The sequence below is a fragment of the Triturus cristatus genome, chromosome 2_2 (assembly GCF_964204655.1).
Source record: "Triturus cristatus chromosome 2_2, aTriCri1.1, whole genome shotgun sequence".
Lineage (NCBI taxonomy): Eukaryota > Metazoa > Chordata > Amphibia > Caudata > Salamandridae > Triturus > Triturus cristatus.
Window position 1 is genome coordinate 710,279,283 of NC_140582.1, and position 21,604 is coordinate 710,300,886.

Sequence of the window (21,604 nt, forward strand, 5' to 3'; positions counted from 1 at the left end):
CAGAAGTTCTGATCACAGAGAGAACATATGATCATGAGAATAGAGAACTTCTCACACCACAAGGAACAGGGAACTGAGGTGCTGTGGCAAGTAGGGCGTTGTTCTATTTATCTTTTGTTTATATTATCGCCATCTTCTCGCTTGCCCTATGAAACTTAAGACGTGCACTTAGCGAGCGATACTGACCTTTGGCTTGGCGAAGTTATGCTTTATTGTAAGTGATCACCTTATTTCTGATAAATGTACGCCCTGTGGGTATTATTGACGTCAGCATAACTGACCATAACTGACCAGTTCTGCATTTAATGTCTGCTTTTGGGGAAATAAAAATGAGACCCACCGGTCACTCCTCGGAGTACCACTCTTTCGTGCTGTAGGTCATGGACTGTGTGGGTATTCCCCAAGAGCTCTTGATTTTTGATCTAGATTTTGACTTTTTAAGATACAATTTAATTTGCCATATACTTGCTATTTTGTCTTTAAATTGGTGTTCTTTCATTTAGGATTTAATGCCTACATTGCAATTGCAAGCAGTTTTTTTCTTATGTCTTAACGTATGCCTTCCTTGCATTTCAGCCAAGTTGGTCTTGCATTTTGGAAACATTTCTTCTGATCAAAGTTATGTTTTCAGATTGCATTTACAAATTTATCTTTTAAGTTTTAGACTGCTCACTTCATATTGCATTCTTTGAAATGCTTCTCTTCTAAACGCTTTTTCTTTGATTTATGAATTCCATTGAAAATGATATATAAAGTGCCTTCTGATATGGTGAGCAGAACTTTGGATCATTACATGGTATGCTGCCACCACCGAGCTCGTTCTGCTTAACTCCTGCTTAAAACAGTATTAGGGAGCCAGACAACAGTACAGTTGGGCACTCAGGCAGGGGTACATGTCTTTACCATGCAGAGGACCTTTCCACCCCAACAGGAGCATAACAAGATGCTCCTATCAAGTGCTTGCAGCCCTCCAAGGAGCTGTGGCCTACCAGCTTTACCCCTACTTTTTAAAAGCTATGTTGCTTTGCATTTCTAGAAGTTCTGACTATTTTTTCAATGATTTTGCTAACACAGAAGCAGTCACCTCCTCACTATACGAAACAGACATTTCCATTTTGCTTAAGCTCAGTAAGGAACTATGGGCCAGATGCATGTAGATAGCAATTTGCGATTTCCTAATTGCGAATCAAAAGGATTCGCAATTAAGAAATCGCAAAATGCAATGTATGAAGGTGTATAGTACACCTTTTGCGATTCCTATGGGGTCACAAATGACCTACCTCAAGAATATTTATGAGGTAGGTCGCAATTTGCTACCCCCTAGGAATCGCAACCATCACGGGGATGGTGGCCTGCTGAGATCAGCAGACCACCATGTCTGTGATTGCTTTTCAATAAAGCAATTTGTTGTTTTTTGTAAAGCAGCCCGTTTTCCTTAAAGGAAAACAAGATGCTTTACAAAACGAAAAATGAAAAGTTTTCTTTTCATTTTTTAAGAGCAGACAGTGTTCCATGGGACCACTGCCTGCTCTTCAAAATAGTTTTACAAACATTCACAAAGGGGAAGGGATCCCTTAGGGACCCCTTCCCATTTGTGAATGGGTTACCACCTATGTAATGTATTACAGTCTTGATACACTTTGTTAATCTTTAAGTATTTTTTTCGGTAGTGTATATGTTACATGACAGTCCTGTGTGTTCCCTTGATATATTATTATTTGCATCGCTTCACGATATAGATTGGTATATACTGTGCTCAATTTCATTTCTTATTAGTGTTATTTTGTTCTTTCTTTTTTAATGTGTTGCTTTGCACAATTTATCTGTCAAATTCCTAGTAAAACAGGATACTAAATCATTTTTGTAAAAGAAATAGAGCACCCACTACAGAACCAATTGTTGTGACATACCACTAGATATCCCAGGTTCTGCGGGATACTGGGTTAATGGGAATTCTAATCAAATCAGGTAAAAACAAATGCCCAAGTTCAGAATGACATATGAATGTAGAATAACCTATGGGGACGGACAAAAGATTCCTAAAAAAAAAAAAAGAATTCTCTACCACCTGGAGTAGATTAACATGGTTATAGCCCCAGATTCAATCCCCATATTAAGCTGCAGAAGCAGAATTTTGCATTGTATATTGTTAACATCTCCCTCACGGGTTTATTGAATGGCTTAAAGGCAAAATTTGACAGCGCAGTAACAAATGCCCAAATAAGAAAAGGTTGGGATGAAGCTTAACTTAGTATCGTTACCTGTCGATAGCGGAGAGAACGTGGGTCTCCCTCGGATGTGTGGTAGCGAAGCATAATATAGCAAGAACTTGGAAGGGCGTTATCGGGCTCAAATTCAGGGATTGGGAGACAGACATGGACTGGTGCATGCAGGCAGAGAGGGTGATATATGAGGGGAGAGGATGCCGGTAAAAATGGTCCAAGATCTGGGGAGCCTGGAACAAAAATAGAGGGATGATATACACACCGTTTAAAGATTCTATCCCACAAGAAAGAGAACACATGGGATATTGAAGCACAAAATGCTGTAGATACTATAAGTCACGATTTAAAGAAACTGGTCCTATGTAACAACATGCTCAATACTGTACAAATGCACTGTTCTCGTTTGATATCACTATTGCACTGTATTTTTTTTTTTCTGTTTGTTTATTCAATAAAAAAAAAAGATTTTTAAAACGTAGTATCCCCGTCTCCTATTGCCCACCTGTGCGGCTTCTTAGTCCCCTCCATCAACCCACATAGGGCTCCTCTGTTCTTGCCTCCATCATCTTTGCTTCTCACTCTCTCCAGTATGGTTCCTCCACCTCTGCTGGTGCTCTTCAGCCCCTCTTTCTACCACTTTTACCACTCTTTCTCTAATGTGGCTTCCAGGGGCGGCTGGTGACATTTGAAAGTGGTGCGGCGAGCCCGAACCACCATAAGGGGGGTTCGTTGCGATTCTCTTCCCGTGAAAATTTGTGCATTTTCAAGCAAATTTGAGAAAGCAGGAAGGTTACTAAAGCAATTGTGAAAGTGTCTCTGTGAACTGTCACTTTTCTCTTTACCCATCTCTCTCCCAGAATTCCCCACCTTCACCTGTAAGTGGCTGCGAGCTGCTCTATCGGCGTCACTCTCTTCCAGTGACACTCTCACTTTCCCATCATCTAAGTATCCCTTCCTACCTTATCTCTTTCGCTATCTCAGCATCTCCCCTCCTCTGTCACTGGCTGGGTGCTGCTGGCACTGCCCGGTGACCGTCTCTTGCTGCCCCTTCCATTGTCTCGCAACCCCTCCATGCTCTCCTCTCCCTATCTTGCTATCTCTTCCTATCTTGTTGCTGTCACATCCATATTGCTTGCTATCCCTCCCTACATCTCAGTATCCCTTCCTCCCTCGTCTCTTTCTCTGTCTCCGCACCTCCATTACCCCATCATAGCAAATGACAAGTAGTTACGACAGAGCACATCTCACACAAGAATCGGATGAACTATCTCTAGACTCTACAATAGCGCCTAATATGTACCGGTGATTGCAGGTGGTGGGCGCTTAGCGCTGCCACTCTTTTAAGGTCCGGCGTCCGGTCCGGGGCGTATTTCTCATCATCGGCCTTCACCCCCAGAGCAAGAGAGAGAAGTCAGTTAACCGGGGAATAGAAAGAGAAGGAAACAGTGACATAAGGGAACGAGGGTGCAGAAAGGAGCGTGTGAGAGTAACGGAGCTGACCTAATGCCCATTGCTTATATCATTACAAAACGAAAGCAGAATGGTTTCAAAAGATCAAGTTTGTGAATACAGAGCCGCAGTATGCATTTTGTTTTCCAATGCAGGCACCCAACAAGCAGGTATTTCCGTACCTCCAGGAATAGTGTGCTTTCCCACCCAGGGAAAACATGGTTGTTCAAAGAGCGAGGAGGCAACAAAAGTAGGGCTTCACTGGCAAACAATGTAATGTGGCGCTAATGTGTTTGGGTGTGAATAAATCAATATGGCCACCATGCTTTAGTTAGTTAATTATTTTCCATATTTTGAATGTTTTATTTCTCTCTACCCTGAGGCTGCACTTAGAAATTGAAAAATGTCAGCAAAAGACTACGTTTCCACCAAGTGTTTTTCTTTTTTGAATCAATTTCACAAGGAAGCAAATAAACGAAAGGAGGAAAGAGAAGGTAATACCCGTTTCTTGAAGTCTCGGACCAGTTTTTACTACATGAGGAGGAGCGAGACAGAGGGAAGAGGGGGAACAAAGGAGGGGGAGCTAGCTGCCAGCAGCGGGAGAACTGGACACTGTACTTGTCTTCTTTGGGCACGAAGGAAAAGACAGAGTTCTTTTCCTACTCTGCCCGTTACCAAAGGCCGAGCCTTAACCATCGGCCTTGCCCCTTGGCAAATTCCGCCGTGGGGGAGGCATGTTTAAGAAAGTAGGGGAACGGACTAAAGCAGTGACTTACGACTCGCAGGGGGTGGGTGCTCCGAGGGAGAATAACATTAAGACAAAAACTTACCTGACCCCCTCTTCTCCGCGTTGGCAATGGCGCCTCTTGAGTTCAACAGCACTGGAGTGGCAACCCCTCAGCCAATCCTGGCGGAGGGCACAGCTTACTCTTCGCCCGCCGCCTACCCATTAGGAGTCCGAGGGGCTCCTAATGGGCATGCGCAAGTCAGTGAAAACACAAGTGCGCATGACTGGGCACAGGCGAAAAATTAGCGCACCGTCCCCACTCATGCGCACTTGTGCTGCAGTGCTGCCTGGTCTGACAATGCATGTCAGTCAACATGACACCGGACCGCCCACGGTCCGACGTCATGCTGACTGACATCCATTGTCAGTTCTCCCTCGGCGTCTCTGAACTTAAGTAAACTAAGTTCAGAGACGCCGAGGGAGCTGCGGGCGGGGGGGGGCAATGCCCCAATGGACGCACCACGCCTGGTGGCTTCACAGATCTTTCCCTTTACTTTGGTGGTGCTCCCTGGCCCCTGCCTCCGTCTCCGGAGCAGTCCTCTCTCCCACTGCTCCCCTTTCCGTCTCTCCTGCCACCACCATCCTATCTCTGTCCTGCAGTGGGTCCCAGGGGGTTATCTCAGAAATTGTATTGAGCTCCATCGCGTCTTTACATCACCACAGAGATATCTATCCTACTGGCTTTGCCAATGCATCATTACGTTTTTGTTGCCAATCAGTGCAAAATAAAGTGCTGAGCACTTAATCTCAATGTATTTGTAGAAACACCATGGGGCCTTCCTGTGTCTTGCAGTCAATCAAGATCTAGTTTCAAAATAACATGGTTGTGGTGAGTGGGCATTGGCAAAAGTCTAGAAAAAGACAATGTAAGGATATGTACTAGAGGGGAGGTAGGCTGGTGAAACAGACATATTTGGAAGCTTGAGGCATTAGAGTTTGAAAGGAAAGTGTGTAGAGAAAGTATTTGTAGATTGATCTCGTGCCACTATTTGGTTTTCTGCACACGAATATGAGTTGAAGATAATTTTTAATCCAAGTTGTGCAGAGCATGACCTATTGTACACTTGAGAAAGCACATGTGGATTATTAATATGTTTTGTAAGACCAAACAGGTATATATTATGTGTGTATATGAATTAAATAAAAAAAAATAAAAAACACTGTATTAGCTAGGCACAACATAAGTCAAGTTTTGTACACAGTGTGTGATGAAGCCAGGCAGATTTTGGAATCAATCGTCTAGACTTGCGTCAAAAAAATAAATGCTTTTATTACCATGGAAGCAGTTTTCCAAATCTCATGTTAGCAAGGGTAATCAGTTCCCTGTTCAAATAAAGTTTTTTGTTATAGGATGAGAAGCTGTTCAAAGGCAATGAAACCAAGCATAATTAAGATTTACAGTATGTCATGAACAGACTAATGAAGGCAGGTGATACATTACTGACACTTCACACTTTAGAAAGCAGGCCAATGATGCACAACTATCAAATTCAGAATAATGCACAGTTTAACTAGCCCTGTAACTCATGGAATAGAGATGACTTTGAAAAATGGGCATCAAACTATTGAGGTTTCAGAAAGGCGGATTGCATCAGAGAGTCATGCACATAGAACAAATTGGCAGACTACTAGTTTATTATCTAACCTATTTTATTAACTAAAAATTGGTTGAAATATTCAGGTTACCATGTCACTCAACTAATTTCTACCCTCTTCTTTCTTTCCAGAGAGAAATATGGTCTTTAAAATTGAAAATATCAGAATGAGTATTTTTTTAAGAAAGTGAAAGTATCGCTTTGCAAGCATTTTCTAATCAGGTCTAACTAGTAGGCATATGGAACAAATCCCCATCACCCTGGAGTAAATGTGACCACCATATAGGAGCCTTTGGCCCTTGTTATAAATAGGCACAAAGCGGAGTGCGGATACGGATCAGCATTACTACTGGTGTAGTACTACTGCACCTTTCTCTACACGTTTCACCAAGTAAAGACTGGCAGCATCTGTGCAGGTTTAAATCACACATAATGGAACAGGGAAAATATATGGTATTATCACCCAGTCCGAGATGTGTAACACAGAGTTAGTACAATACCTGGTAAATACCCACTGTTTAGTATCAGTATTTAATGGCTGTGGTAATACCACGACAAATACTGCAGCCTGTGAAATGACGCTCTTAACATACTAAGAAAATATTTACAAAAATGAGATATCTTCAAAATAAAACACACAAAAAAGAGACTGTGGTGCACATTTTTGGGAAATAATTCTAAAAATTGAGTTTACTAGTTTCTGTCACAGCTTACCATTTTTCAAAATATCACCCATCTCTTTGCATGCTTTGTCATTGAAAATTTTGACTTCAAATCCCAAGGTAAGGAAACACTTCCTGAGATTTGCAGCGTCCACATCTGTACCCGACCGTAGGTTCATTCCTACGACAAAGAAAAGAGACAATTATCAACAAAACAGCTAGCCTGTAACTCACTTTTTTATTTTCTTTTGAGAGGTAGAATGGGATGCAAGCATTATTGTACACAGTGCGTGTGGGAGCAGCAGACTGAGTTAGAAAGGGAGGTACTGGGATCCAAGCATTACGCAGAGACACTAGGGAGGCTGTTACTACAAGTGAAATAGAAACTGCTCCTTAAAGATGGGCTTTGAGCTCTATTCTGAATTTTAAGAGGTGTGATGGGGCATGGTTTCCTACCTTTGAGGCACAAATTGAGAAAGCTTGCTTCAGGAGATCAGGGGTGATAGCCAGAGACAAAATGTAAATATGTACATAGTAATAGATATGTACTCATCATTCGATGCACTCAGATGGCGTTTGTTACAAATTCTAAATTGAGAAGCAAGGACACAAATCCTGGATTAAAACCAAGAAGCCAAAGTAGCCAACGGTACTCGTGCATCAACGGTACATCCAACAACACTTGTACATATCCTTGCAGCACAACCTCTCAATACACTATGCACCAACTTACACAGAAGATGCAGTGGGATGAATTAACATCTGAAGCCTTCAGAGCTCTGATAATCATACTCATTCTTCACCTACATATTAAAGTAACTCAACTATCATCCTATTCAAGACAATGCTTACATTAGGTAACGCAAAATCCTACCCAGTCCTCATCCTCCCACCGCAACCGACTGAAAATGGGAGGCTGCAGCATAGGACTTCTGATGGCCAGGTCCAGGATGGGAATCATAGCCACTTCCGCCTCCTGGCTCACTATTTACTCTGCTCACTCTCTACTTTCTTAAACGTAGCCTGACTGGCCAACCAGCAGTCAGAGAGAAGCTGTGGGCAGGCAATGGTTCAGGATGGAAGAGGGTAGTGCAGTACGGATTTCTTCTGTTTCACTGATATTTCTGCCTTGTACCCCCGATCCAAATTGACAGCACACACAAAAAAAAAAAAAATAGGGTCAAGATTATGAAGGGTCCAGAAAGGCGGTGGGGGCAAAGGAGAAATGCTTCTCGCCAGCACTGCATATCTTTTCCCCCTTCTTTTTTTTTTAAATCAACTGAATTTTCAAGAACAGTGTTTCTAAAACTGCGAGTCGCGACCCATAAGTGGGTCATGAGACGGTTTTTGGTGGGCTGCTAAAGTCCAAGCAATAATTAAAGATACCATTAAACTCTATATTTAACTTGTTACATGTGCTGTGCTTCAAAGACAGAGGACAAATGTCAAGCTTGGTATTCTGACAAATTGCTGTCTATTTATTTATTTTTGAAACACAGGGACTGGTGTTTACAAACTTCTCACTCTGCACTCAGAGAAAGAAAAGTAAAGTGCATTATGTGACAGTCTTGCTGGGGTACAGAGTGTGAACGGAAACCAGCAGGATGACATTTTTTATAACAACAAAATGCATACATCTGTAACCGAACTGTACACATTCAGTAGTTAGGAAAGCAAAAATGAAGCACTTTTTTGTAATTCTAAAATGTGATGGAAGCAAAGATTTTAATAGGATCAAAACAAATCAAGACACTTTACTTGGTGATGCACAAAGGATAAATGTTCTATGAAATCAGATTTCCAAACATTATCATTTGCGTGCAATATAGTTTTATCAGTAAAACGTAGGTCTTTGCAAATTTAGTGGCCATTTCAATACAAAATGTGCTGTTTTTAAATGACAGTGCGCCTCTTTCTTTGCTGCTTACAGCCAGATAAGTCCTGTTTTCACGTTCTCTCATGACCTGTGATTCTTGTGTAATGTCTGATTTTCTTTATTGCGTGATATTTACAGTGGATTTATATGCATTTTAACTGTATTGTGCTATTCCTGCTCGCTTTGATAAGCGCTTGCGTTGGAGGGGGTGTTTTCACTGACCAGATTCTCCCCTCAGCTGTCGGGGCCTTGGCGGCTCTGAAGCGACGCGCGCCGGCTTTGATCCGACGCGCGTCGTTGTTTGTCATTGTTCCAGCATCAATTACTATTTTCCCCTTAGTTAGTGAAGCGCGAGTCAGCCGCTACTTGGCTGCCTCGCTTACGGCCGCGGGAGTGTTCCTCCCTAGCAGCTCGGATTTCTGGTGCGGCTCGCGGTTTCATCCGCTAGAGGGCGCGCGTGCACGTCCTCGCTGATGCGCGTTCTGAAGATTCCGCGCATTTTGAATCTCGGACCGCGCCTCAGTTGCGAGCCTCTGCCTGCTGAGACACCGCTTGCGGTCTGTTGTCAATTTCTTTCACTAACGCCCCCTGAACGCCTTTTCTAAAGGTCGGTACATTGCTTGAGCAAGTGAGGCTGTGAGCTTCAAACGCAACTGTGGGTCTTCCACAGCCTCGGGGGTCCGTATTTTTTAGGCCTTTCCCACGCTCCTTGAGTCGGTATTGCAGTCTGTGACCTGCTAGGACCAGTTATCAGCAGGCTGCCCACTGATTTTAGCACCAGGGCTGTGGGTCCCAGGGCTCAGCCCAAACGCGAGCGCTGCTTGCCATATCTGTAGGCTGACTCCCAGCCCCCCTTACTGCGAGGTTCCCCCCTCCTTCCTTAAGTCCCACTTACCTTGGTGGTGGTGTTGTGTCGCTTATGGAATCTTTTCAGGACGACACTTACCTGGATGACCAGTGGGAATTAGATCCACTCACTGCTTTACAATGGGATGAAGATTTCTATGACGCAGTGGATTCTTCAATAAATAAAGCGGTGGAGCAGGCTATGGCCCCTTTAGAAGATCGCCTCTCCTGCAAAATTGAGCTGGCATGCAACAAATTAGCCAGGGCGTCTCAGGGCCTTCCGGCCTCTTTCACTCCTAGCGATTCCCTCGCTGACCCCCAGCCGCCCCCGCCAAGCGAGCAAAGGACGTGGGGTTTGATTCTGATGCTTTTGCGCGCCTTAAACAGGCTTTCCTTGCTACCAAGCCCTTGCCTGCAACGCCTACTCCTCTGGACGACTCTGCTCAAGGGGACGATGACGCTGGCCCGTCCCGTCCCTGGCGTCCGCCGCAGCCAGTGCCTGCCGATCCTGTGCCTATCGCAGGTGATCACAAACTCTGCGCGGATATGCTTGACCCGGATGACATCTTGCATCCTAGATCTTCTGACTGGACGCCCTGTGACAAAGTTTCCCAGTATGTTGCCACCCGCATCCGCCGGCCGTTAGAGGCCTCTGTGCGCAACTGTCTTCGGGCGGAGTGCCCTCGCCCCTCCTTAGACAGAAAGGTTGCGGCCACCCCAGAAATTGATCCCCGTATGGCGACGTTCCTCCAGAAATTTGTGAAGGACCCTAAGAAGGGTATCGACAGGTCTTGGCGAGCCTGCCAAGATGAGCGCCTCGACATTCTTGGGCTCATAACAAAGATTCTTGATATGGCCGAGGAGGCCAAATCGTCAGGCGCACTAATATCTCCGGAGCATCTCTCCTCCTGGACCCAGCGCGTTGTAGTGTTTATGGGGAATGCCAACTGCGCCCTATCAACTGAACGCCGGAGATCCCTTCTGATTAAAATTGACCACAAGCTTGGCGATCTGGCGGACTCCGAGGCAGGGCCTGTTGCCCAGGGCGGACTGTTTGGTAAGCCCTTTATGAAGGAGTTGGGGCGGTTTTTCAACACTTTCACGTCCCTAGACAGGGCACAAACTTCCATCCGCAAGGTTTTTCGCCCTCGGGTTTTCAGGGGGGCCGGACGAGGCAGGGGCCGCTTGTCCGTCCGTCCGAATCAGCAGAGAGGAGGCTCCAACCAGGCATCCTACCAAGACCAAGCCAGGTTCGGCAACTTCTACCCCACCAGGGGCAGACGAGGAAAGAACCGAGGTGGCAGAGGCGGCGGCACCTCCAGCTCTTCCGGTGAGTGTTCTCCATTCTTTCCATCTAAAAGTGGGGGGCCGGCTGGCGCATTTTTTTGGGGCTTGGACTTCTGTCACAACCGACGCTTGGGTCCTTCAAACTATCCGGGGGTTTCATATAGAGTTTCTCGGGGATCCAATCCAGCCCCGTCCGCCGCATCCTCTGGTGTACTCGGCAGCGGACGACGTTTTAGTAGACCAAGAGGTTCCGGTTTTTTTTGCACAAGGGGGCGGTGGTGCAAACCACTCTCCATGCTCGCGGTTTCCTCAGCAATCTTTTCGTGGTGGACAAGTCGGATGGGGGTCAGCGGCCCGTCATCAATTTGCGCGAGTTCAACGAGTGGCTGATTTACCGCCACTTCAAGATGGAAGGCATCCATCTTCTCCGCGACCTGCTCAGACCAAACGACTGGATGGCGCGTATCGACCTGAAAGATGCATACCTGGCCATTCCTATTTATCCTCCCCACCAGAGGTACCTGCAGTTTTTGTGGCGCGACGCAGTGTACGAGTTCACCACGCTCCCTTTCGGACTATCCTCCGCTCCTTGGTGCTTCACCAAGGTTCTGCGCCCGGTAATCGAACGTCTGCGAGCGTCCGGGATGCGGCTGATAGTGTATTTGGACGACATTTTGTTCATGGCTCAGTGTCCTCATGCACTATCCCAACAGCTTCGCACAGCTGTCAATCTGCTCCAGGACCTGGGCTTCGTGATCAACGAGACAAAGTCCATTCTGGTTCCCACCCAAACAATAATTTTCCTGGGTTTTTCCATAGATTCCGTGGCTGCTACTCTAAGCCTTCCCTCCCGAAAGATGACGAAGATCCGTCACGAGCTCAGGAGGGCTCTCTCCCAACACCAGCTCTCTCTCCGACAGGTAGCCTGCATTGTGGGTCTCCTCTCGGCGTCGATCCAAGCTATTTTTCCAGGTCCCCTCCACTACAGAGCCTTACAGCGTCTCAAGGCCCGACACCTTCGCAGGGGTCTCTCGTATTCTCAGAAGGTGTCCCTCTCGGCGGAGGCCAGGGAGGAGGTAGAATGGTGGCTGGCCAATATGGAGGCCTGGAATGGGCATGCAATCTTCGGATCCACACCAGATCTCGTTATCGAGTCAGACGCCAGCAGATCAGGCTGGGGCGCGCGATGTGGCGACTTTACGTCAGGAGGTGTGTGGTCTCCGTCAGAACAGGATTTGCACATCAACTGTCTGGAGCTGTTGGCGGGGTCATTTGCAATCCAATGTTGGACCAAAGACTCCATACGGTCTTGTGTACAGCTCAAGATGGACAACATTTCGGCCGTCAGGTACATCAACCATCTTGGGGGTACGGGCTCGAAAGCACTCTCAGACATGGCGGCGAATTTTTGGAAATATTGTCTGGACCACCATGTGTCCGTGACGGCGGAATATCTTCCGGGTCGGGACAATCAGATCGCGGATTTTCACTCCCGCCATTTCCACGACGGCAGTCTTTGGAAGCTGCATTCGGGAGTATTTGCGGACCTGCATTCTCTCTGGGGTCCCTTTTCAGTGGATCTCTTTGCCTCTCGCCTGGACCACCAACTGCCCAAATTCTTCAGTTGGATGCCGGACCTTCTGGCAGCGCAGACAGACGCATTCCTGCAGAATTGGCGGGACGAACAGGGCTATGCCTTTCCCCCGTTTGCCATGCTCACGAGGGTCTCAGCCCAGGTACGACGCCAGATGGCGGAAGTGGTTCTCATTTCTCCAATATGGAGATCTCAAGCGTGGTTTCCAGTTCTTCTGGAACTTTCTTGGGATTCTCCAATCCCACTCCCCCTGTTTCCAACACTTCTCCTCAGTCCAGACGGAGTTCCTCACCCCTTGATACAACAGGGATCTCTTGCCCTCATGGCATGGAGGATTACAGGGGACACTGGGCGGTCCCAGGCCTTTCGGGAGCGGCTGAAAGGTTTAGGTCAAAGGCCTGGGCCGACAGCACAGTCAAGCGTTACCGCTCTTCTTGCAGAAGGTGGTGTCGTTGGTGTGTGCGACGGAGTCTCAATCCCGTGGCAACAGATGTAACCCTTATCCTGAATTTTTTGGCCTCTTTAGCGGAAGGGGGCTTGGCTTACAGGACTGTCAACACCTTCCGTTCCGCCATCTCGGCGGGCCACATTATGGTGGACGGCTCCCCAGTGGGCGAACACCCTTTCGTCTGCCGTCTCCTTCGGGGTATTCGTCATTCGCTTCCGCCGGAGCCGCGTTACTCTCAACTTTGGGATGTTAACCAGGTTTTAAATTTGTTTCGGTCCCGGCAGGCAAATATATATTTATCTTGAAAGGAACTGTCAGCGAAACTGGCAATGCTACTGTGCCTTATCTCGTGCAGGAGGGTATCGGATGTCAGAGCCCTTGATGTTTCCAGTAGAATTTTTTCCCCCTCAGGGGTCACTTTTATGGTCCACAGACGAACAAAGTGCAGGACAAGGTCTATTTCCTATCCGGCGTTTCCAGATTCTCCTAAGTTGTGTGTGGTTGCTTGCCTCAAGGCTTATGAGAACATGTCCGAAGAGTATCGCCCCCCTGGAGAACGGCAGTTACTCATTGCACTTAGGAAGCCTCATAGGGCAGTTTCCTCCCCCACCATTGCTCGGTGGGTAAGATGGGTCATGCAAGAAGCCGGAATTGACCTTCGGGGCTCACTCGGCTAGAGGAGCTATGGCCTCTAAAGCTTTTACCCTGGGAGCTCGTCTGTAAGACATCCTGAATGCGGCAGATTGGTCTTCGGATTCTACTTTTAAACGGTTCTACTTTAAGCCGGTTATTGACATGGCTCATTTGGTGGTGAGCAAGCTTTGAACGAGCATAATCCTCGTCTCCGGTCCTGACATAGAATGACAACTTTCCTAGCTATCGTAACGGAAAGTTTCAATTCTATTAAGGACTCGGAGGCGAGGATTATCCCACCCAGGGTACAATGCCTCTTTGTTTTCTCCCACCCTCGTACTGGGTTAAGTAGCATGTTTTACTTGTTCAGACGTCATATGTTATTGACTGTGCTGTGTATTCTATGGTTTCTCCTTACAGGCTAAACCTTAGCCATAGCGTTCGCTTATGTTATGTTTTGTGTTCTAGGCGAGTCGGGTAAACCAGATTCGTGAACCCTTGGAGTTGGCTGGCCTTCAGCGACGAAAGAGGGTGTTTGGACACTGTTGAAGGACTATCATTACCTCAGAGCCTGGTGATTGGTGCAAACGACGAGGGACGCTCTATCCTGGGACACTCTATGGTTTATTGTATTATTCCCTATGGTTTATGGGAATATTGGTTTGTTTTGGTGACTTTAAAATGGCTGCTGTCATTAAAGCAAAGAAAGTTAAAGCATAATCCTCGCCTCCGAGTCCTTAATAGAATTGAAACTTTCCGTTACGATAGCTAGGACATTTTTCATTCTAAAGTGTGATGGAAGCAAAGATTTTAATAGGATCAAAACAAATCAAGACGCTTTACTTGGTGATACACAAATGATAAATGTTCTCTGAAATCAGATTTCCAAACATTATCATTTGTGTGCAATATAGTTTTATCAGTAAAACGTATGTCTTTGCAAATTTAGTGGCCATTTTAATACAAAATGTGCTGTTTTTAAATGACAGTGCGCCGCCCAGCAGCGGTCCGTGGAGGGAGTTCCGTGGGGCGGAAAGGCGGGGCGGGGGAGGGGCAGGGTAGGGGGTACTAAACACCGGAACATGGATAATTGAAGGTAAACAATTAAATAAATAAAACGAATTTCGTAGCGCTCGCTGCACCGCATTTTGTGATGCACGGCGCGCTACGAAATTCGTAACCGGCCGTGCAGTTTGCCAGGGCCGGTTACGGTTCTCAGTCCCACCCTTAGTATGACCAACCTAACTCTACCACACAAGTAACTTCAGGACCTGACAAAAGGCCATGCCCTGCGGCACCAAACCATAGATGATAGGCAAGGACAAAACCATGCCTTCAGAGTACAACTGCAAAGTGTATGGAGTACACAGAATAGCTCAATACTTTCTGAAAATCCAGATTCCCGTCACTTCCAGAAATTTCCATCATAGAAATGTGACGAAAATGTGTGTCTTTAGTCAAAGTTTTAGGTTTGCAAGGGATTCTGGGTAGAACAACCTGATTTTTTTTTAAACATGTTTTTATTGGCATTTGTAGTTTACAAAAACATGGTGCATTAGGATACATTTGGTTTGCTTGTATTCTTTGCATTGAATAGCATTATACATTGTTTATCATACAATAGATGGACATGTATCCTGCCATTATTAAGGTCTAGCATTAAATGATTTCTATATAGAACTGGGATGCGAAACTGGGGGAACGTTCAAGGGATCCTGGGAAACTATGTGAAATGACGTATCAGGGCGATATGTGTCTCGCTAGTTGGTATGTCTGTGTGTCACTGCTGGGTAAAACAACCTGATAAGAGCTACACGAGTCACCCTACCCTGGATTCCCCTAGGTGTCTATTTTTTAAAAATTTACAGGTTTGGCAGGTTTTCCCTAGGTGCCAACTGAGCCACGTCCTCTTGTTTGTAGCACAGGGACACAACAGCTGAAGAAGTCTGCTGGGGCAAATTGGTAGCCCAAAGTCTTCAAGTCCCTACCACCTCCGCTGTGCAGCACCAAGGACCAAGACCCAATGCATATAGTTGCACCCGGGTTTGCTGAGCTCGGGAGTGCTGTTGGAGAGATGCCGGGACCCTTAGAAAGCGAGTTACCGACCCAGGAAGGAGTGGCCTGTGACCGCAACATTGGGCAACTAGTAGTCCAGTGGTGACTGGACTTTGGACAGATGAAAAAGGACCTAGTGGGTCGTCTACCTTGCAACCTGGAGCCCTGCACCATCTACATGGATCAAGGAGCAGCCGCATGAGGACACTCATTGACTGCATCGCATCCACAGCATCCTGAGAGCATCTTCGGCATCCTTAATCCCATGCATCATGACTACTTCATAAGAATCCACTGCAACGTGGGTATAGTGCCTAGAACTGCTTGAAGACTGCTTCTTCTGTGGAGGAAACCGTTTCAAAGGACTTTGCCGGTCCCCCCTGACTAGCTCCCTGCTGGAGATGGTCACCCAAAGTACTTCTACCAGACTACATTGACACCTACCCCAGTTTTCTTTGTCTCAAATTCATTGAATTTGACACGGCTTGTCGCTTATGATTGAAATTTTGTTTAATTTATTAATTCTTGCAAAATCTATATCTCTGGAACCCTCTGGTGGATCTTTTTCATTCTAATGTCTAAATTCTCATAAAAATACAATCTATTTTTATAGATTGGTGTTGGATTTCTTGAGTGTTGTGTTGATTTCTTGCATTGTTTTTGTGCTGTTAAATGCTTTACACACTTCTTCCTCTGTGTAAGCCTCGAAGCTCAGTGCCACAGCTAGCCAGGGTTATGCGGAGGGTTTGACAGACGATACCCAACGGGGGTTGGTAAGTGTATTACACTGTGAGGTTCCACAACCACACAATATACTACACCCCAATTCCTCCCACTCAAGAAATTGAAAGCATATACATACATATTTATTCATTTGACAGCGTCCATCACTGGAGTGCGTGGGCGCTGTACACAAAGAACAACATATTACATGTAACAGTAATCATAGCACCAATTAAATAGATAACCCAGCTAAAACGAGCATCAGGGAGGTGGAATTAGTTCTAAAGAAAACAGAGCAGTCTTCTTCTCAATAGGAGAACAAAGGAACCTAAAGTGTATAATGGATGACATCAGCATTGAGGACAATGATGCATTAAAAAGATATATTCTAAAAAGATAGTGTTTTTATCTTTTCTGCAAGGCGGTAAGGCTAGGGTTTGGTCTTAAAATACTCATGAATTCTAGAAGGTGGTAGCCACACCCAAGAATGAATAATGTTTAGCATGTGATGTTCTAGTAGTTTATTCTTATTAATACATACATATTTTAACCCCAGAGAGTTTGAGCAAGTCAGTGAGGTCGGATTGCAAATTAGGATGTAGTGCTTTGCATAGGAGGCATCCCAACTTGAACTTCTTGCCTCATCTGACAGTCAGTGAAGAGAGGAAAGGAAGGGTATAGTGTGATCAAACTTTCTCAAAGACGATAAGACGTATATTGGAACGGAGCCTTAAAGGGCCTTAGTGATGCTTAAGGCAGACATGCTAAGACAGCATTACTAAAGTCGAGCTGTGACATAATTAAAGCATGCGCATTAACCTTCAGACGGTCAGATATAAACATCTATTAGGGCCTAATGGTTAACGTTTGTGTGAAATCTAGAGGGACAACGGCAGGAGAGAGGTATGGTGAGAAGCCGGAAGTTGACAGGTCTTTAAACAGATCGGGATTACATTTTTCAAGTTTTAAAGAGAATAAAACAAACAGGCGTTTTTGGGCGGCTTGAGGTTCAGTATAATCCTTATGAGGTCATTTAACCTTCCTGGTTTAAAACAGCCACAGGAGGTGGCTGTTTTGGGAGACGGTAGTTTCTCAAAGTAGATACACGCAATAACACATATAGCAAGGCAAGTGATGTTAAAACTCACAAATAAACTGTATTATCCATGACAAACAATCCAAAAGACAGTGAGTGGTTTACGATTATCCGCGTACTGTGCAGAAACCATAAATGGTGGGGCAGAAGAAATACAACTAATGAAATGACCGTCATGGAGGGAATTAGCTGTAAAGGGGCATCTACTACATGGATCCACATGAAACGAACGACAGAACTGGGATAGGAAATGAAGCACGATTTTCAAACTGTTCAGCTGACTCATAACATTCCAAAAAGCTAGGGACTCTGTACAGAAACTGTATTGGCAAACAATCCTTTCTAGAATGTAACCCAAGACAAAGTCTAAACAAATACTGTAACAGTAAAACACAATGTAAAATAAAATGCAAATAATTTTCAGCTTACCTGTTGAGGGATGAAAGTTCTTATTATTTATAATGTAACACAAGCTCTTTTCTGGGAAATCCATTTTATATTGGAATGAATGAATTTCCCCCGGCTTTGCATCAACTTCCATTGACTGACCAATCTCTGAACATTTTCCTCTGCAAGGAAAAAATACATTACATGTCATAGCTGCTTAATCCTGAAGATGCTGCCATTTTCTTATCAGTGAGCAGTTACTCGTAATGTGAAGCAATACGAGTAAATAGCATGGAAATACATATGTATTTGTATGGAAGCAAAGAGCTTTAGAATATTGGTGGAGGTTAAAAAGCCAGGTGTCAGTTGCACTCTCACACCAGACCTAAAATTCTTAATGACTGGCCTCCTCCCACCTGCACTGCTGCCGGAGAAAACAGCATAAATGGTCTAGCTATCTAAGACACGATAATAGCATTCCAATGTCATGTATATGTGTCCCTGAAAGTTCAAGCTCAGGCAGCTGCAAAAATTAACAAAATGATCACAGCTGGGCAAGCACTCTTTTGTGAAAGCACACAGCTTTTGCTCGATCAAAAGAGGTACTCCTGGTTCCCAACATAAGGGTGGACAAAAGCCCCTCTCTAGTGATGCTCACATAATTGCCTGGCAACAGCAGGGCTATCAAACCAGACCATAAAAAGGGGATCCAAGTTCAAATTGGACGCGCCAAAAATATCAGCGGATGGAATAGACCAGATCTTGAGTAAGAGAACTAGAATCTGCACTGAAGATCTAAAAATGAACGGACTTCCGCAAATCTACTGGCATGGCGGGGTTTTCCACAATCAGAGGTCTGGGATTAAGGGCAAGAAATGTGCACTGTCAGGGCAGGGGAGCGTCAGGGTGGTGTATCCACAAACATTTTGCCTCAGTATTTGCGTTCATGAAACATTTGTATTTGTACTGGAAAAAGAAGGGTGGACCAAGTGTTCCAAATCCCTGAGCCTGTTGGGGAAAACAAAGTTACTTGCATATAACAAAGGTACCTTAGTGCGATCGTTCATAGATTCATATGCTTAAAGCATGCCATGTCATCAAACAGTCCCATATAAAATTAGAAATTGCAGTAAACACAATTAACATGTACACAGTAATAAAGATGTGTCAATTTAGAAGCGCATTAATCTTTAGTAAATGCCCAAAACGTTGTACTAAAAGGTGAATGTGCTTTGGATGCTCCTCCTACTGGAGGTCCCCTGAGCTTAAATTACAAAGCATAAAGATGTGCAAGGAAAGCATAGTTGAGTCTCAAAAGGGGGAGGAGAAGGTGTTGCTTTTGAATCTATGAAAGGTTCCCAGTGCCCTTTTCTGCTCCAGCTTTGGATCTTTCATAGATCCACGATTTGAATCAGATTAGCACGGACTGTTCTCATAGATGGAAAAGGGAGGCAGGAGAGGCTCTCTTTAGTTTAGCAGGTGGTGGAATACTGCTTGGCCCGCCCTCGCTTCAGTTCTGGCCTTCATATTGAAGCAGCAACGACTGGTGTACCTGTGGCAGCTCTTCCACATCGCTGCCCTGCAAGTGCCCATGAGCAGAAACAGGGTCAGACTGGGACAGAAAATGGGCCTGGGCACCAAAATAAAGGTGAGCCCCTTTAAGCCAATCAGCTGGCTGAAAAAGAGGCCACGTTTGCAAATCAGGGTAGTTTTGAACTTGGAAAGACAACCAATGTAAATGTTTTGCATGGTACTGCAGAATGCATGCATTTGTGCTTGCTGCAGGCAATATTTGTGGTAACAACAGGGAAATCAACTGGAAAAAAAACGGCCCAGCAGACGATAAGAGAGGCCCACAAACACTAACCTGTCAAACCAGCCCTTTGGGCACTGCCAGACTGCCCTAGAGGCAGTTCGATCCAGAGCACAACTCCTGCCTGGAGGAGCGCCACTGCTGCTGACGGGCTTCTTGTATAGTGCATTTTTATAATTTCTTAGAGTGGGTGGTTCCCTTTACCAAAGACAAAAAAAGGCGCAGGACGAGAGGTGGCAGGACAAGCTGGGATGCAGGGAGGCTCTAGTGTTGCTCCCTTTCCGAGGCCAGGTCCGGCGACATATGGCATGTTGCCGGGGAGGCAATAAATGAAACAGAGGCATGGGAGCGCCTTTTCGGAGGAATCAGAGTTTGACCCACTAAGGCCTGCATTCCACTGAGATCTGGACCCTACGGTCTTGCAGCAAAGTTTCCATGATGGGATCCCTGCTGCTGAAGTGACCGGTTCAGCGCCCTGGTAGCCACAACAGTTTGTGGACGAGCTTGCAGAGCTTCTGGCCCACACACAACCTTTGAAGATGAAATACAGAGGCCCAGATTGTGTTATTTCAGCTATTCCCACAGAACACAGGCATCACAGGTCTTGATCACGGTTGCATGCCCAGTGTGACAGTAGGAAAAACTGGGGGTTCTGGACCGGAACAGGGATGCGAAAGTGCTGCTTGGTGTGAGGATCTTGTTGCCACTTTGGATACATGACCGCAACAACATTCATTGAACAATGGAGTAGCTAGCCCCTGAGGAACAGACAGGCTAAAACAGGTGAGAGTTCAAACCACCGCTTTCTGAATTAAGCCACCCAAGGAACAATAGAATCCAAGAGGCCGAAAGACAAAAGTGTTTTTGCTCAAAGTCATTCACACTACACTGAATCTGACAAGCCTCAAGGAGAGGAAGAACCGTGGGCGGCACAAATGATGCAAATGGAACCCCTTTTGGTAGACCGACAAAGAGTTAAATGCCAACAACCGCACTGATCATAGGATAGCAATGGTAGAGGAAAGCCTGGTTAGTAAAGCTTGCTAGAAGAGAGAGCAGGCTCTCAGGGCTCAAAGACTAAGTGGCAGCATTGGATACCGTTACCCAGACGCAGCATGAAAAATTGTTCCAACGCGACAATGATCAAAGAGTGCGTGACTGTAGCCATGATGCCCTGCGAAAATGAGGTTGCAATCCAGGGAAATCAATCCAGTATCAGAGTTTTAGGTTTGCTACTCTTGCCAGATGGCAAATACTTGGTGGTTACAGCCAGTTCCTTAGAAACTGGTGTGCTTTTGGACAGTGACACTGCACACTGCATCGAGATACAGAAGGTGCTTTCCATCCCCTCAAGCTATTCATCAGAGTTTTCTTGGCAGTGACACAATCATTGTGGAGCTGGGCAATCCATAACAGAGGGAAAGGGTGACTTATGCTCCTATTAACATTGACAATCTTTCCTTTTGAGAGAACAAAATCTTAATTTTTCCTGACCTGTGCCGGCTCACTCAAACAAGGAGGCAGGAACTACAAAGTGTTAAAAAGGAGCTGCTCAAGCTGAATGCCTCTGTGTGGTATCCAGAAACTCTGAGTCACTGCAGGAGTCATAACCACAGTTTTTACTCAACTGCAGTCACCTTGAGAGGTCTTCGAATACAAGAAGGAAGCACAACCTGATTCAGCCTATGTGCCTGTTAAATGGTGACTGATCAGTTAAGCGACTCGCACAATAATTTACTTATCCATTGCTGTGGTCCAAATGAGAGGAATTACAATAGTTCTCTTCCTATGTTGTTGCTCAGTGTGTTGTTTCCTACACTTAAAAGCTTCCAAACCTTATTTCTCCTCTTCTTTTTAGCCCCATTCTGAACTTGTTCTACAACCCGCAAGTTTGAGACTATCTTCCTAACTATTTGAATACATTCATTTGGAGAAATGGTATTCCAGAGGTTGAGCAGGGTTGTTGGAATGTGCACTATTACTGTGTTTATTATAATTCTCAGTAAAACAGATATGAACCTTAACATGTCAGAAGACTAATTTAACAGTTTGTCATCAGCTGTGTCCTCTGGCTTTTCTTACTCTGGCGTTTCTGGTGATCCTTAAATAGAAGATATGATTTCTCATA

The 21,604-nt window shown here is 45.4% G+C and overlaps 1 protein-coding gene across 3 annotated transcripts in view; it reads right to left on the reverse strand.

Annotated features, from left to right (window-relative positions):
• The window catches only part of CASP3 (caspase 3), a 231,225-nt gene that overhangs the window by 102,914 nt on the left and 106,707 nt on the right, over window positions 1–21,604 (reverse strand). For all 3 annotated transcript variants that reach the window (XM_085641909.1, XM_085641911.1, XM_085641910.1), the window contains exons 3-4: window positions 17,706–17,845; window positions 6,771–6,899 (exon numbers count right to left, since the gene is read on the reverse strand). In XM_085641909.1, coding sequence (XP_085498035.1) covers window positions 6,771–6,899; window positions 17,706–17,845 — 269 coding nt within the window. The remainder of the gene's footprint in view (window positions 1–6,770; window positions 6,900–17,705; window positions 17,846–21,604) is intronic.